This window comes from Limanda limanda, chromosome 5 (assembly GCF_963576545.1).
Source record: "Limanda limanda chromosome 5, fLimLim1.1, whole genome shotgun sequence".
NCBI classification, from domain to species: domain Eukaryota; kingdom Metazoa; phylum Chordata; class Actinopteri; order Pleuronectiformes; family Pleuronectidae; genus Limanda; species Limanda limanda.
Window position 1 is genome coordinate 23,279,081 of NC_083640.1, and position 16,790 is coordinate 23,295,870.

Below are 16,790 nucleotides of genomic sequence, written 5' to 3' on the forward strand. Positions count from 1 at the left end.
GACAAACGAGTGTTTTAAAATGTTTATTAACTCTGTGACATCACAGGTGAACATAGAAAAAGACAAAGAGGTCCTGAGGAAATGAAAACAAGACCTACAGGCACTTTTCATGATGGAATACATTAATGTGACATACAGTACATGGAGAGGTTACAGGATATATGAGGTTACGCAGCAGGGTGGTGAGAGGTTAAGGCAATGAGTTAGAATCTGCTGTAAAGGATTACTTGGCCTGATAAGAGAAACATGTGTGACAGGCAATAACGTAAATAAATAAAATCCTATTTTACAGGAAGTGAGTTCCTTAAAAACTTAAACGTCAGATACACTTGAAATTCAACAGTACCGTGTAACAACCGCATCCCTGTAGTGTTCGCTGACCTCAGGCCATTTGACTCGATGATAGAAACAATGGAACAGCTACCTTCTTTAAAGGTAAAAACCGACCAGTGTGGCATGAGGTGCAGCGAAACCTTTACTGCACTTACCTGTGATTCCCTAAGTCACAAGGCATTTCAACAATAATGACAAATTCAGTCAAACACGTTAACACTGGGTTTCATGATGCTTTTAAATGGCTAGAAAATGAATTAGAAAAATGAAATGCAGTTACATCAGCTCCACGGCGTGTGACTGAAGAGTAAAGCAACAACGACAACTGAATAAATAAAGGCTAGACTGCAGCTGTGTCTGTGAATCTCTGCTTGTCTGACTGACCTCAAGGTCCCTGCCCTCAAGGACAGTCAGATACTCCCTTAGACCAGCAGCACACACACACACACACACACACACACACACAAAGTTCTCCAGAATGTCCAACAGAGGGCGCAGTCTGCTCAGTCACCACAACCTGCACTTGGTTCTGTGTAGTTAAGAGTCCCACTCCGGTACTTTAATACATCCCCCAAAAATATCATCTGTGTACCCCAAAATGAAATATTCAAAAGGTTTAATGCCTTAAAACGGCTTAAAATACAATTCTACACGTCCCTTTCTTAGTTTGTGAATAGAATCTGTGAATGTGACGATAGTGAGGCCTCCTGCTCCCCGTCTCCTCCCTGTCTCAGCTCACCTGTAGCTGAGCCCCGCCCACATGTTGACAGGAATGGTTTCTGAGGTTTGTGGCATCACAAAACCTACCTGTACGAAATCAGTTATTTTCAGACTGGCCTATGTTTACTGCAGTGTTAAGGTGTTAATATGTCTTCTTTCAAATAAAAAGGCACAAAGGGGAAATAAATAAATGGTGTTCCCCAGAGCGGGACTTCAAGACAACTCTGGTTTCCTTTTGGTCCTTTTCCACCTGTTTCTGGAACAGTTGGACCCAGTCCAGCCTGGTCCAGTCCGGCCTGGTCCACAGAATCCACTTCAAGGGTCTAAGAGATGGCGCAGACTGTGCTGCTACCTTGGTGCTTCATGGCTTCCCTCCTCTTCAGCTCTCTGTTGATCCTCCTCCGAATGCCTTCCAAGTAAACGCCTCGGTCGAACTGTCCCGCACCCAGAGGAATACTGACAAACAGAGGTAAACAGAGAACAGCAGATATTATGAGGTCGGAAGGAAAAAAGTCTCTAAGCATTGAGTTTAAAAGGCAGAAAAAAATATTCTTACTGTCCAAACATCTGAAAATGGCAAATATGTATGAATACGTTTTTAAATGACCAACAACAGAAGGTGATTATAAAAAACAGTGAAGGCAGTGAAGCCACTAACACTGTCTGTGACTCACTTGTCTCTGCCCGGTCTCAGTTTGACCTGGAAGACACCGATGACGGGTCGATGGTCTGAGGTCTTGATGCCGGAGCAGTTGCTGTATTTGACGACTTTGATGTCGTCGGCCTGTCTGCTCCTGAACACGATCCTGTCCTGTGAATCCAAACAACAGAACACTTAAACCCAGCGGAGATTTAACAGGACCTGAGTCTAGATACAGCAGCTGAACACTGGATTTGACTCCTTCTGGAGATTTAATGACTAAATTAACAGAGCAGAGTTTCTCTTTTGTCTTCTTACTGTGTACGAAGGCGTTCTCTGTTTAGAACTCCTGTCATAGAAGTCGCAGCCGACGTCAAATTTGTACGTTGGGGGAAAGCGAATTGGTGCCTCTTGAAAGCCTTTAAAGATAGAACCTGGAGAAACGGAATCAAATTCTCCGGTGAGGATCAAACACAACAAGACTATTTAGGACAAATCTTTTCACAGAAATGTAACCCTCCGTCTTGCGTGCTTACCCTCCTTCATCTCCTTAGAGAGCTGATCGTGCTCCAGCAGGGGGCCCATGTCGCCTCCTGTGCTGCGGCTCATGATGGCCTCCACCTCACCGCGGTCCTTACTCAGCCGGAAGTTAAAGTCTCCAAACCAGAAGACCTGGTCGAATCTCGTGGTGACGTCAGCTGCAATTAAAAATGACTGGATCTCAATATATTGAAATCTAATTCTAACAGTTTTAAGACAATTTTGAAAGTGACTTAAATACATAAAATATCATGTTTGAACAACGGAAATTAAGTTAACTGCAGCAGCTGTTAAAGTCATCATGTTACACCTTTTCTAAATCATGAAGGCTAAACTTAAATGAGTCTTACACTGCGTGGAGCGGTAAGGGTTTGTGTCTGGAAGGCCTTTGGGAAGAGCTAGAGCCTCGATGATCTTGTTGTAATCGAGGATTCTCTCGTAAACTTTGGCGTCTCCAGCTGAGGGAGGAACAGACGGACAAGTTGGAAACACTGGAACTGCCACATCCCTGCTTCACTTCAGAAGAAACGTATAAAACCAGTCCTTTCTACAGTCACACTTTCTACTCACAGGTAAAATGGGATGTGATGAACAGGAAGGAAGTTCCAAAAAAGGTGAAGGCGATTCCCACAGCCCCTTTGGTCTTGATCTGAGAGATGATCCTGGTTGTGACTGTGGCGTGTTCCACTTCTGCATCAGTCAACAGAATGAAGGTTAGTGACAAATCAGATGGATTCAAACACAAAGAGAAGAAATATGTCATCACATTAAAATCCTTTTACAACCAATAACCATGAGGATGATGATCGGGTGTCTGATTCTAACTGTGGATTAAATGTGAAACCATCAAATTAAAAATAATAATATGATCATCTCACCACAATCTCATCTACACTATACATATGAAAGCATCAATGTGGGAGGAGTCTGGTACTTATTTTCATCATCAATCAATCAGACTTTCTTTACATTTTCCCACAGACAAATGTGATTTCTCATATGTCTTGTTATGTCCATACAAATAATAAAATATTCGGTTTACTATCAAATAAATAACAAAATCAGCGAATACCCAATATCCTCAAGTAGTATAATTGGTGTATCCTGGGCATTTTGTTAAAAAAGAAAGTATTTCCGTAGATCAACTAATTGTGTTTCAGCTCAAGTTTAATCCCCCAAAACTGACTTCTATTCCATGTTTTACATGAAGTAGCACTGACCTGAGCAGAACCAGATGAGGTCCCTTCTGACGAATACAGTGAGAAACAAAACGCCATGTGATGCTGCATACAGCATGACGTAATAAGGTCCCAGAGTCTCCTGAAGTCGAGTCTCCCACTCCCTCCTGCACATACACACACACACACCAAGTGTTTAGAGCTATGTTTACATCGCTGGTAGAATAATCAATAATAACACAAGGCATTTTTATTCAGTGAACATGACTAAAATCCAACAAAGCATATCATACCTGTCAGGACAACCCTCCTGAACACCGATAATATAAAAGTCTTGTGCAAATTCAGAGTCAGTTGGAAGGAGGAGATCGTCTAAGTTGAGTGGAAGTCCCTGAGGAATGACAAAAACTCAGTTACATCCCAGTTGGTGCAGGAAGCGCCAACACTTTACATGTTTCTTGGTTTGTGAGACGCTGCAGAGCCACGATTTCCTCTCACCCTCTCCCCCTGCATGTTCCACGTGGCGATGAAGACGTTTAGTCTCCTGTCAGGGAAGTAGCGGTCCAGCTCCTCAGCCCCGAGCAGCGCACCGCTTCCCAGCACGCTGCCCTCCAGAAAACTCCTAGAAAATACAAGTTGGAAAGGACAGTTAGCACTTATATTAGAAGCATAGCGTGTTTCGGGTTTAACTGATAACAACTTAATATACAATATAGGAGAAGTGAAGATGGTTTCAGATTTTATATCAAAGGTATAGAAACAAACATTTGACTTTTACCTCCTGGGTTCTGAATGTGTAGCAAGACTTTAAGCTAAAGCAGTTTTTTTTGCTCCTCCTCCTGTCAAAAACTGTGCTGAACAAGCATCTCTTTGAGTATCTGTGTTAATCTCCCTCCACACTTTCACGTTCCCCTTTTCTTTAAAAGATGTGAGCACTACGCACACACACACACACATACACACACAGAGAAAGACATTAACAGTCTGCTGGTGACACTCAGTCCTGAAGCAAAACGTCCAAGCAGAGGGGACTATTGAATCTCAAATTCTCATAGTGGATATAAGATACTGTGTCTAAAATAAAAAGTGTGTGTGCATAGTAACCTTTCCTTTGATGAGTATAATATTAAAGCCTGGTCTGAGCTCACTGACCAACTACAGACAAAGTTACCTGTATTTGCAAATGAATAACTGTGTTGATTATAGAAAGGATGCAAATACACAGACCCAGTTCTAAATTGGGCTCAAGGTGTCACTAACCTACGTGTAAATTAGCAGCTTAGGAAGCCTGGGCAGAAACCAGTTTCTAAAAACGCTTTGACACCAGGAAGAATAAACTGTAGGAAAAAGGCTGCACATCCAGCCTGAAGAAGACTCCAGCAGAATCCTCTCCATGTTCTGCTACTGTACCTGTTCCTGACGTCCTGAGGCCTGATGGGGCTGAGCACGCTGTACGTGGACCTCATGGAGTTGACAGAGGCGCTATCCGACCCCATGTTCTCCAGGAGCCGGCTGTCGCTCAGGTTCCTGTGGAGTCTCTCCCCGAGCTTCTCTCTGGCCAGCGAGGCATAATCCAAACAATCCCTGTCAATCCTATTAGCAGCCTTTAAAGTGGCTGCCACAAAGCCCTTCTCCAGAGTGGGCAGCGGCCCGGTTGGTTGCACCGGGGACAGGCGTACCTTGGTGGGCCGAGCCAGCTGGTCCGTGGGGTCGCTCTGCTGGCTGTGAGGCCTCCTCTCATAATCTGAGAGACTGCTCCCTCGCTCCCGGAAGACTGGGGATCCTGTTGAAGTGGCAGAGACGGGCCTCGCACCGGAGTCCTTGTTCCTGACGGCTGCAGCGCTACTGAAGATGAACCCACCTGGATTCGGTCCTGTTTGGTCGTCTTTAAGCGAGTCTGTGGAGGAGCCGGTCTCAGCCGGGTCACTCAGGCTCTCCTGGCTGTTTCTCAGCCTCCTGTTTCTCACCGTCTCCTCAACGGAGACACTCCTCTTGGACTTTGTCTGCCTGGGTATTAAGGGCGGCCGAGGCTGGTAAGGAATGAGCTCTCCCTCTCTGTTCCTAGCAGTGAGTTTAAGGGCATCATGTTGTTGCTTGACATCCACTAAGGGAGCTTTGAATGGCCGGCTGTCCTTGACAACTGAACCTCTTATGTCAGGAGCTTCACTGTGCTGATGGACGCCGCCGTCCTCGCCATTCTGAGTCATCCTCTTGTCATGTCTGAGACCCGCTGTGGTCAGAGGGTAAAACGTCTCTCATCGCTTGAGTGACACAGACCTGAAGATGTAAAGCAGAAAGAGATTCAGTAAAATGTTCAAATAAAATAATTTAGCCAAATATTCATCAGTTGGTCTGATGTTGGTCAGGAAGAATGTAAACACTGAATCTTAACTGAAAATAAAAATCTGTCAAATCCAAGACAAGCAAGTGAGTCATAGGTTGTCTCCTGATCATTTATTCCTACATAACTTTTTTGTCTGTCGAATGATTGATCTCTATTACCGCTCTATTATATAGGTATTGACATTATGCAGGTTTCAATGCAGATTGAAGCACAACCACTGTAGTGAGACTTGTCAGATCTGGACGAGATTAACAGGGAGAGAGTACAGTTAAAATCACAGCTTCAGATTTCTGGAAAAATCTATCAAATTTGTTGAAAAACAAACAAAAAGGAAAGAGAGAAACAAAAAGGTTTTTCCCTGCTTTGTTCCACACCTAGACTTGTCAAATATGGTATAAATTAACCCAGAGAAGATGATAATTAAATTTAGAGAAAATGTTTGAAACAAAAGCAAATTGAAAACAAACAAAATTGAAATCATATCTAGACTAAATTAACTCAGAGAAGCTAAAACCCCAGTTTCAAATGAGTCAAAAACCAAATGTCTATTTATTGTTTCCATCAAGTTTCCCTGAACTCAGATGCAACAAATCTGAAGCTTCGATCATTCTTCATCCAAAACAAAGCTTGTAGTTTATAAGTTAATAAACAAACTTAGTGTCATCATGACAACATGGACTATTAGTTAATTAGTTAACGTTGAATTATCAATAGCAGCTAGCTAATGCTAATCTTAGCCAATAACCCTGTTGCTATCCAACTGCACAGAGACACACTGTGATTTGTGCTAAGCTAGCTTTCGTTCAGCTAACGAGTCCCATTTAGCTACTGACGTTATTTATCAATCTGGATTCATTTAGCAAATACACAACTCTTCTAGTTAGCACAGATACAACACAACTAGTTAGAAAAGATACAACTCTACTAGTTAGCAAAGCAGGAGTTCTACAAGTTAGCTAAGCTAGTCCATGTTATCGGTGCAGCAGCTAGCCGAGCTAACGTGGAGTAGCTTTGCTAACGTGTACAGCGGATTATTTTACTGTTTGTTAATAAACAGGTGATTGTCCCGTGCTTGTGTCGTGTTGTTGTTTACCTTCTGAAGTGAAGTTACCTCTCGTGCTCAGCTGTCTGCTCTCGATCAGGCGAAGTTTGACAGAAGCGGCTCCGACTTCCTTAGCAACGTTTGACAACAAAGATCCTGTAACCAAGAGGAGACGGTCCCACACAGCCGGGTCTGAGTCAGTGTCACAGCGACATCCTGTGAGGAGAAGTGGAACTGCAAGCGAAAACTTCCTTATTCTTCTTATTCGCAAGTTCACAAAGAAAAAAAATTCACTCATTATCCTCTCACCATTCTGCTGATGAAGGGGTGGGTGAAGTGTTTGAGTCCATAAAACACTTTTGGAGTTTCACTGGTAAACAGCGTTGCAGCCAAATCCATTACAATTTAAGTAAATTATAACAACTTCTTCAAATGTTATAAAAACACAAAAGTGGCCGTAAACCTGGACATTTACACTATTATTTTTAGCCTGAAAACAAACACTTCACCCACCCCTCTGTTGGCATAGTGGTGAGTAGATAATTTTCCTTTTTCTGTGAACTATCCCTTGAATCTTGAGCCGTGTTTATCCGATTGCTTCAAATTTCTATTTCTGTTCTATTTCTCAGTGATACTGCAGATTTCCAGTGTTTACTAGATCCTAATCTGGTGACCGCTGGAAGTAGGCATTTTAAGATGGGTACATTTTGGCCATAAATAGATGCACATGCCGGCAACAACACTGAGAGTTGACACAGACAGGTTGGCAAAAATTCATCCTTATTAAATTCCGATCTTACCACCTGCAGCCCCAGCAGAAATCATGATTCATCAGACCAGGTTTCTATTTCTAGTTTCCAACTGTCTAGTTTCCTGTGTCCAGATAGAAGTGAAAAACCTGACGTGTTCTGCTGGTTTAATCCATTTGCCTCAGGGTTTGTTGTGTTTTCTGAGATGCTCGGCTCAGATATAAAACCTGGCTGGGAAACCTTCTAACTCTGACCTCGATACACCAATAAGGGGATTTCTGTATTTCATTTGATTGTATTTAAAAATAAAAGACAACCAAATTATTCAAGTGTTTCAAAATGCATATGTGGAATCAAAAGACGATAACCTCTTTCTGCAATTAATAAATACAATTATTTTAAAAGTAGACTTTGATAAGTGATATGAAGGGGTATAAGCGGCATGATAAACAACACAAATTTCATAAGTTTTTATTTCATGTGCATATCCTTGTTACTGAATTTGGTTTACGATGTATCAATGTGTTTTGTGTTTAATAAGATCAACCCTATAATCACTAACCCAATATTTCTCTGTGAACTAATAACTATAACTCCACAGGCTGCTTTTGGCTGTTTATTGTATTAAACTCTTTTTACAATGTTTAACATTCAGGGTTTATCATCACTCTGTTTTTACCTGTAGTTCTTTTTCATGTAATGTACAACAGTGAACACAGGGTAATAAATCAATCAACGTTAAAAAAAAACATTCAGCAGGGGCAAAAATGTTTTTGCTGACACCACCCTGTCGGTGACAATGACAGAACAACGTCAAGGTGAGACCCCCGATTGCTAACCCCTTTCCCCCTTTCTGTGATCAGTATGTGTTGTGCGAGAAACGCCCCCTGGAATCGGGGGACAATCCCTCCATATTCTGTGCATTTCTATGGCATCGCTGCTGGCTCAGGGGGTTTACACAAAGGGCCAGTCTACAGTGGCAGGTATAAAAGAAAGGGTTAAACCAGGCAGAGTACAGTACAGTGCAAGAGCAAGAACAGCAGCAGCTCCAGCCACAGCAGAGACCCACTGACCAGCCAAAATGACTTCCACTGGAATGAACACCATGAGCAAGGTAAGTTCTATTACTAAACTGCACATGGCTTAATTGGCAGAAATATTGACAAACACAACATTTGGACTTGTAATGTCCTGTCCGTTTACTTTCAGTTTTTGAGTGTATTTTAGCTTAACTTTTTTTGATTTTTTATTCGGCGATCCAGTGGCAAATTTTGGTCGTAGCAAGCAGCGAAAACTGCCAAGCTACCAACAGTAGACAAAGTTAGCATCAAGCCAAAAAACATATGGGAGAATTTAATCCCAAAAAAAGAAAAAGACATTTCCCGTAAAAGTTGGTGGTGGAGAACAAAAACTGAGCAAAAAGCTAAAGAGTGAATGATTGACTTATGGGGCCTGAAGCACAACTCGTGTCACTCCATATTCACTGGGTTAACTTGACCTTGTGCCTCTTGTGTACCTCATGCCTGCCAAACCAAAGCCTTTCCCTCTATCCCTCCAGATCACCTTCTACGAGGAGAGGAACTTCCAGGGTCGCACCTACGAGTGCATGAGCGACTGCCCCGACATGTCCTCCTTCCTGAGCAGGTGTCAGTCCTGCAGGGTGGAGAGAGGCTGTTTCATGGTGTACGACCGCACCAACTTCATGGGCCAGCAGCACTTCCTGAGGAGGGGCGAGTACTCCGACTACATGAGCATGATGGGCACCAGCGGCGACTGCATCAAGTCCTGCCGCATGATCCCCATGGTAAGATCTCACACCTGGCTAGATTCCCTGTAACAGAAATTGCTTGAAATCCAATTGCTAGTAAGTCGTAGAAGAGCTTGAAGATAAAGCTCCTCTTCTGCACCACAGCACAGGGGATCCTTCAGGATGAAGATCTACGAGAGGGAGAACTTCAGCGGCCAGATGCACGAGCTGATGGACGACTGTGAGAACATCATGGAGAGGTTCCGCATGTCCAACTGCCAGTCCAGCAACGTGATGGAGGGCCAGTGGCTGATGTACGAGCAGCCCAGCTACAGAGGCAGGATGATGTACATGAGGCCCGGCGAGTACAGGAACTTCATGAACTCCGGCATGAGCGGAATGAGGTTCATGAGCATGAAGCGCATCACCGACTCCTGCTATTAAACTCTTTGCACTGAATAAAACTGTCAAAACCTAAACTACTGCTTCCTATCGTTTTTACTCTGAGTGTCTCCACACGTTCACACAGTGCAGAGCTGGTTTTTCACCCTCATTTAAAAATCCATGTTTAAATTTTTATTTCACACATACATTTTTTACCAATAATCAACGATCTCAGGTCTGAGTATCCAATCTCCTGGCAGATACAGTTTCAGTCAGTTGCATTGTGGGTCTGAACGTACAATTGTGAACAATATTCAAACAAACAAATCAAAGTACTTGTACAATGCGCATAAGGACCAATAAAATAAATAAATCATTGAGACAAAAGTTTTTTTAAAACAGGTATAACATGAAAAATAGAAAACCTAACTCGCCAAATAGAAGAAAAGACCAGGGTGAGTCTTCATATTTCACAAATCACATTAAAAAGAGAAAATTGATATAGAAATCAAATCAGCTGAAAAGAAAATTGCATAAATGAAAGTTGTACAGTTGTAAGGACCAAAACCAACATTAACCATTTTTTCAAGAACATGTCTGACAGCGATTTTCTCCATCTGTCATAAATATTTGTATTCCAAAAAAAATGCACAATCTAAAGCACTAGCAGTATAATGTGTTCTTTTTAATTTTAAGTTTAACATTTTTCTTCTGCTGGGCCAGGTCAAAAACATTGATAGAGTCTTTATACAACAACAGACCTGCACTGTTTTTGAATGTATTATGTCTGTGACTGTGTTTTTATCAGAGAGTAGAAGGTGAAGTTAGTGTAACGTGAGAGTGAGGCCATGGGTGTTCAGTTGGTTGTGTGTATACAACTTTACCACTAGATGCCACTAAATCCCGCACACTGAATCTTTTAGGTGTGAATGGCTTTCATGAAAATATCATAGAAATCCAGGGGGGGATTAGGAAAGCAAAATATCTACATAACAAATTGTTAAAACAACACAATGCTGCATAGTGTTTTTACTTTGGTGAAAAGCTCCAGGCTGCCTTGAATATAACTGTGTGGATATAGAAATCACACACTAGGGGGGTTTAACCCAAGCTGGTTGTTTATTATACATTAAACTAAAAAACAGGTTTACATGTAGGGCAAGTTTCAGGAGTCGGTGGATATCCATGTGTAATACATTCAGACTCAAACTGCCTCCTTCTCATTATAAATACTGAACTGGTTGCGCTGAGCAGGAGGAAGTTTAGTCTGAATCTGAGTGAACTGTAAACCATTGTGTCTACGACCTCACATAGTAAACTTGGACGGTGTCGTATAAATACTGGAATCGCCGGGATTCACTGATTATATTTACACTGCTGCAGTTTGGCCGCTGAAGGACAATGAGATGTGAATAATTTGTTTTGAAATGTTTCTGCTCGACTGTGTGTTTGACAATGATGTCACACAGGGAGATGACTCACACCACCAATCAGATTCAATGACATTATCACACATCTCCCAGCCATTAACATGGAAGAGGCAGAGTTTACGAGCAATACTTCAGTCGGGCACCAGGTGGCGATCGTGACGCTTCGGCTTCACTTCTGTGTGTCTGTCATGTCGTCCATCTTTATATATGATTTTATAAAGATCACTTATATACCCCAACAATATATAACCCTATACATACAGTTTTAGTTTTTTGTCTCGGAGGAGCACATTAAAGGCACATGCCTCTTTCTTTCTCTCTTTCTTTCTTTTCCTCTTTCTTCCTTTCTCTCTTTCTTTCTCTCTTTCTCACTCCTTCCTCTCTCCTCTTCCTCCAGAGAGCAGCCAATCCAGCGAGCGAGAGGGGAATCGATGCCCTGATATGAGATTCAGCCTAATGAGGATCAGAAACATCTTAATAAAGACCCATAATCCACCACTTAATCCCTCATTACAGAATCATCTACATTCACTGGTCCTGCTCCGTGCCGCCGCAGTGACGGCACATCCAGGCCCATTGTTCTGCCTCGCCTCATCTCTCACCGAGGGCTACGTCTCCCTTTGTCTCCCCTCGCTGTCAGTTATATTTGATCTGCTCTCATTAGACTTTCAGACGAGATGAACAGAAAGGCCTGAAAATAGTGCTTTTGTGTGCAGCTTCTTTGCTATCTCCGGTCTGAAATGGAAAGTGAGACATATGCTTAATGAGGAGGAGATGGACGGGGACCTGGGAGTTGCCGTCCGACGGAGAGATAGGGAGTGCATTGTGAAGGAGGAAGTGCCGTGACCGATACCGCTAAAGGACACGCTTTCCAGGCAAACGTCCGCGTCAGTGATTATGACTTCTGAGAGAAAGAAAATTACTCTGAAGTGGGACACATGGATTAAAGTTTAACGCTGAGCCCTGGAGACGCTCCGAGGCCGCGGTTTGGTTTAGTGCAGCATTAACACAAAAGTTGGGGGAAGTTTTACTCAAGTTAAAAAGTATTCGTGGTACATACAGTATATCCTTGATGGGCCGGGATTTAGTTTCCCAACCTTGTTGTCATGAACCTGTTTCTCTTCTTTTTTAAACACGATATAACGTTTCCATCACCAGGAAGTGAAGAGCTATTCAGTTCCTTCAGTCAGAGTACAGTATGAATCACAAAAATACACACAAAGATTCAAAAGTATTCAACGTTGTAAGTGTGATCATTTATTAGATTATTATTACTTAGCAGTAATTGGTTGAGGTGGAACTAGATTTAATCAATTGTTTGGTTTAGAAAACATAAGAAACTGATGAGAAATGTTCTCCACAACCCACCAGAGGTCAAAGTTACATCTTGACATGTAAGTCCCCATATATAAAATGTTAACTGTTAATAGTTAACAAACTAACCTGTCATCACCTGTCATTTAGTATTGGTCATAACATTTTGATGTGGATCTGAATCAGGGGGCGGATCCAGGAATTTCTTTTCAATTTCTTAAACGATGACACGTTTTTCATAATTTTTTTATTTCAATGAGTGTGTGAAATGTGGTGCTGCTTGGTTGAATGTAGTTGAACCAGTGAGTCTTGGTGGATAAATGTGTTTCTTTTATTTTTAAAGAGGGATTCGGTGAAAGTATTAATTACTATCAAGTAAAAGCCATACAAAAGAATATTATCTCAGAATTGATTTCACTCTCTTCCTCTTTGTTCACGAGTAAATTTAGAAACAGCAGCAGACAGACGCTCAACATTCACTGTGGACTAACAAAGGAGGTTATTATAGAATTATGTGGCGAGAGAGGAGGAGGAATCTCTTTTCCTTTAGGTGAAGCTGTGAGATGATCCTCACGGGGGTCGGATAATTAGCCCCACAAAGGTGTAGAGACGTCTGATTCCACTGAGGTGAGCGGGAGGTGGACGAGGATAAAACAAAACAAATAAAACTCATTAAAGGTGCGGCTGTGTGGCTACAGATCCCCCTCCGCAGTCGGTGCTTTACACACCACAGACATCATTAGCCGCGGTCAAAGGAGCCCAGATTATTCAGCCTGGATATGAACACAGATCAAAGTCGGCTTCGGGTCATCGTCTTTTAACCCGAGGCGGGATTCTTCAAAATCACAGCTCGCTTTCGTTTGGCAGGTTTCCATTTTCTCCCTCCCTGATCCCAACCTGTGGAGACTTGGAAAATCTACAAAAAAAATCTAAACGATTTCTCCAGTGATGCACCCGTGGCATTTTCTTGTTGTGAGGATGGGAATTAATTTTTGAAGTTGCAAAATAGGATAAAGGTTCTTTTGCGGCTCTATCAAAAGAAGTTTGGTGAATCTTCATAGAAAAAATGATCTGGTTTTTCCCACGTTTTTTGTGGCTCTGTGGAGAATGTCTCATAATATACAGGTTTAGAGATACACATCTTAATTATCAGCAGGATTATAGCATTAACATTTATTAACATCCTCTTGAGAAACAGCCGATATTGTCCAAAAACGTCCAATAATTTGGTCCAAAAGACGCTGAAATAAAAGACTGTGCATAATAAATGTGACGACTAACCATTTAAGAAATAAAAAGCTTCAAAACTCATAATAGCTAATGATGAAGATAGTTCAGCACAGAATGGTTTAATGTCATTTTTAAGACTTTCATTATTAGATGCGCTATGCTATTTCATAATGACTTTATAAGGAATCATTTTCTGATCAATATAAGCTTTAGATCATTCCTCTATTAAACTGAAAATAGTTTTTGGGATCATATTTTGTTGACCTTGAACTTTGATCTTTCAGCTCCAAAATCAAATCATACAGAGTTTTCCTCCAAAGTTATATCAAACCAAAACGTTTGGTGAAAATGCATCCAAGCATTAAATTATTTTACACACACACACACACACACACACACACACACACACACACACACACACACACACACACACACACACACACACACACACACACACACACATATGTAAATTAGTGTGTGATCGCTGGAGCCACTTTCTGTTGGCAACATTGTGTAACTCTGATAAACATCAGCAGGTTTTCACCGATGTTCTGCTCCAACATGCTGGATGGGATCCCACCGGCCTCACATGACTCATCCTCTGGGCTCCATCCCTGTGACCCCACTGAGCTCAGTGTTTCTCCTCAGGTATCCTGGCCTCTACGTGTCCTGACAACTTGATCTCATCCATGCAAATGCCTTCATTTGCATCCCACACTTACCTCCTGCTCACACACACACACAGATTGTTTTTTCTACCTGTTTACATCGGGCAGGTGCAGGGTGTTTCTCCTCGGGGCGGATCCCAGCTGTGACAGCTGTTAGGCAGAGAGGGAGCATGTGCCGACAGATGTGCTGTTCACTAATCACACATGATAGCATCTCCAGCCAACAGACAGCAGGCACACGTTACAGACCTGAGGCACAGCAGCTCAGAGCTGAGGGAGCGACCGCAGCCGGCCGTGACCAAGCTAACACACACAGAGGATCACATACAAGCCAAGGGGACTCGCTTTGTAACATGTCTGCAGAAATTTAAGAAGCCGGCTGAGATGGAGCTTGTTTTTATGCTGAGAAATTTTATCCATGACTAATGATTGTCTTTAAACTGAGGTACAATAAGGACAGTAGCTTCTGTGTTCCTCAGAGAAAAGCTTGGTTATAGATTGTTTTGTTAAACCACTGTTTCCAAAGTCAAGATTAAACTATAATCATTTTGTAGAATGATTCTTAAAGTAGACTTTTAATAAGTAGATACTACTTACTTTTTCAATTTCAGCTTCTTGTGTTCTGGAGCTGGAGTTTTTTTTCATTCAGGTGAAAATCAGAACACACACTAACCTGAGGCCTTGAAACAAAAAAGATAATAAAATACAAAATGTAAATCATATTAAAACCAACTATGAAAGTTCACGACCTTTTGATTTGGGGCCTATATTAATTAATTTAAAATCATATAAGATGAAGAAAAGCAGCAAAATCCTCATACTTATGAAGCGGAAACTGAAGAAATCTAAAATGGGACATAAAAAGTTATTCAATCATCAAAAGAGTTGTATTGATCATATTAATTCATTAATTGATCGAATAAATTAACTAATTGTTTCTATTCAGCATTTGCCGACATGAAAACTTCTATTTTCCATTTTTACTACGTAGAAAAGATGTATTGGTGTTTATAGTTCAGGTGAAAATGATTATGTATGTTTTCTGTATCACTTAAATCAAGCTCTGTATATTGTTGGATAGTTATTTATCTTTGAGTTTATGATTAAACTGTAAAAAATAAATCATTTTTTGTAATAAGGGTTTGATAAGTTTTTACTCCCTCATATTGGCATCGGCCCCCAAAAATCCATATGGGTTGATAAATTTAAATGAATGGAGCAGAAGTAAAATCATAAATTCCAAATACTCAAGTTAAATATAATTTTTTTTTTGCCCAGTTAAACCTTTGCTCAGATAAATCTAAAGTTTTAAAGAATTCACACTCTTCATTCTTTTCCTCCTCTGTTTCCAGCCATCACGATTATAACCCAGGTGGAGGAATGTCGGCTCTGGCGCTGAGTGTTTGTCCTTGATGACTTATTCCTCCAACTTGTTGCAGTTGGAAGCTTTTTGGGAAAGAAACAAACTGTGAAATCCCGTCTGCTCGTAACAGCAGACATCCAGGAAGTGCAGGGTGAACAGTGGAGGTGCCAGGACTATTGTGTTCCCATTGTGTAACCGAAGACACACACACAGCCTGCACTGGTCAGCGGCGGTCAGACATCGACCTCTGACCTCTAACCTCACAATGATCAGGTTGAGTGTTATCAGCACCGACATGGAAAACACAAACCGGCTTTGACCCATGAGAAATGTCTCTTGTGCCAAAATGATGAATTCATGTTTTTAAGGGTTGGATTCCTCATTTTTAATTTACTATACTAATTATACTTATACTGATTATAGAGGCTTTTAATATAAAAACAGGGATTTTTGCTGCTGCAAGAAGTTTGAAAGGGTGAGTTTAGTTTTTCGCTGGTCATTAAATCAACTTTTCTCTGTTTACTCGGCTTTGTCCAGATGAGGAAGTGAAGGGGTTAAAGAAAGTCTCACGGCCTCTGAGACGGCTTCATCGGATTAACCTCTGACCTTTGTCACATTAGCCACTTAGCAAGTTGAGAAGATAAACACGTAGAGCACCGGGAGCTCACAGTTCACTCGCAGATCCAGTCTCTGCTTTAACATCAGAACTCTTCTTTATTTTTTTATCCATGCAGCAACACAGTGAGCTCAAATTCAAGTTTCAGGAATAGTTTTCTTTTGTGTGTGTGTGATTCTATTTTGATATACTTGGTCGTCCTTCATTTTACAGACGAGCCCCTGCTGTATTCCCACGTGGGTTCACTCCCACATTTTCCTCGTGGTCTGGCAGGAAAACTTCTGACTTAGACATTTTGCGTTCTCACACGCAGCCCCTCCGGACTTCAGTGCGTGTTTGAACCCAGCTCACGTCGACTTGATTCCACTGCCTATTCCACCTCACGGAGTCTCAGTGCACAGACACTGATGAGGCCCTGATGACCCACGGCGACCTCTGACCCCTGAGCCCTTTAATATAACCTCAGCTCATCAGTTCCATATTGTGATCCGG

The 16,790-nt window shown here is 41.7% G+C and overlaps 2 protein-coding genes across 2 annotated transcripts; one reads left to right on the forward strand and one right to left on the reverse strand.

Moving 5' to 3' along the window:
* Window positions 1–10: 10 nt before the first annotated feature.
* inpp5e (inositol polyphosphate-5-phosphatase E) lies at window positions 11–6,916 on the reverse strand. The gene is made up of 11 exons (XM_061071076.1): window positions 6,849–6,916; window positions 4,822–5,688; window positions 3,910–4,033; window positions 3,705–3,802; window positions 3,454–3,578; window positions 2,804–2,923; window positions 2,584–2,691; window positions 2,230–2,391; window positions 2,012–2,127; window positions 1,728–1,864; window positions 11–1,509 (listed from the first exon to the last, which is right to left on the reverse strand). The coding sequence occupies exons 2-11, from the start codon at window positions 5,616–5,618 to the stop codon at window positions 1,377–1,379; spliced, it is 1,920 nt and encodes a 639-aa protein (XP_060927059.1). The 5' UTR covers window positions 5,619–5,688; window positions 6,849–6,916; the 3' UTR covers window positions 11–1,376.
* Window positions 6,917–8,627: 1,711 nt separating this feature from the next.
* Window positions 8,628–9,737, forward strand: LOC133001510 (gamma-crystallin M2-like). Its single transcript, XM_061071105.1, has 3 exons — window positions 8,628–8,660; window positions 9,105–9,350; window positions 9,459–9,737. Exons 1-3 carry the CDS (start codon window positions 8,628–8,630, stop codon window positions 9,735–9,737), a joined length of 558 nt encoding a protein of 185 aa, XP_060927088.1.
* Window positions 9,738–16,790: the final 7,053 nt, after the last annotated feature.

Excerpts from the sequence above, each read along its gene's own strand:
- inpp5e (XM_061071076.1), bottom strand. The coding sequence starts at position 5,618 with ATGACTCAGAATGGCGAGGACGGCGGCGTCCATCAGCACAGTGAAGCT. Across the intron at positions 2,924-3,453 it reads CCTCATCTGGTTCTGCTCAG|AAGTGGAACACGCCACAGTC; the intron begins GTCAGTGCTACT and ends TGACTGATGCAG. Across the intron at positions 2,128-2,229 it reads CTCTAAGGAGATGAAGGAGG|GTTCTATCTTTAAAGGCTTT; the intron begins GTAAGCACGCAA and ends CCGTTTCTCCAG.
- LOC133001510 (XM_061071105.1), top strand. The coding sequence starts at position 8,628 with ATGACTTCCACTGGAATGAACACCATGAGCAAG. Across the intron at positions 8,661-9,104 it reads GAATGAACACCATGAGCAAG|ATCACCTTCTACGAGGAGAG; the intron begins GTAAGTTCTATT and ends CTATCCCTCCAG. Across the intron at positions 9,351-9,458 it reads CCTGCCGCATGATCCCCATG|CACAGGGGATCCTTCAGGAT; the intron begins GTAAGATCTCAC and ends TCTGCACCACAG.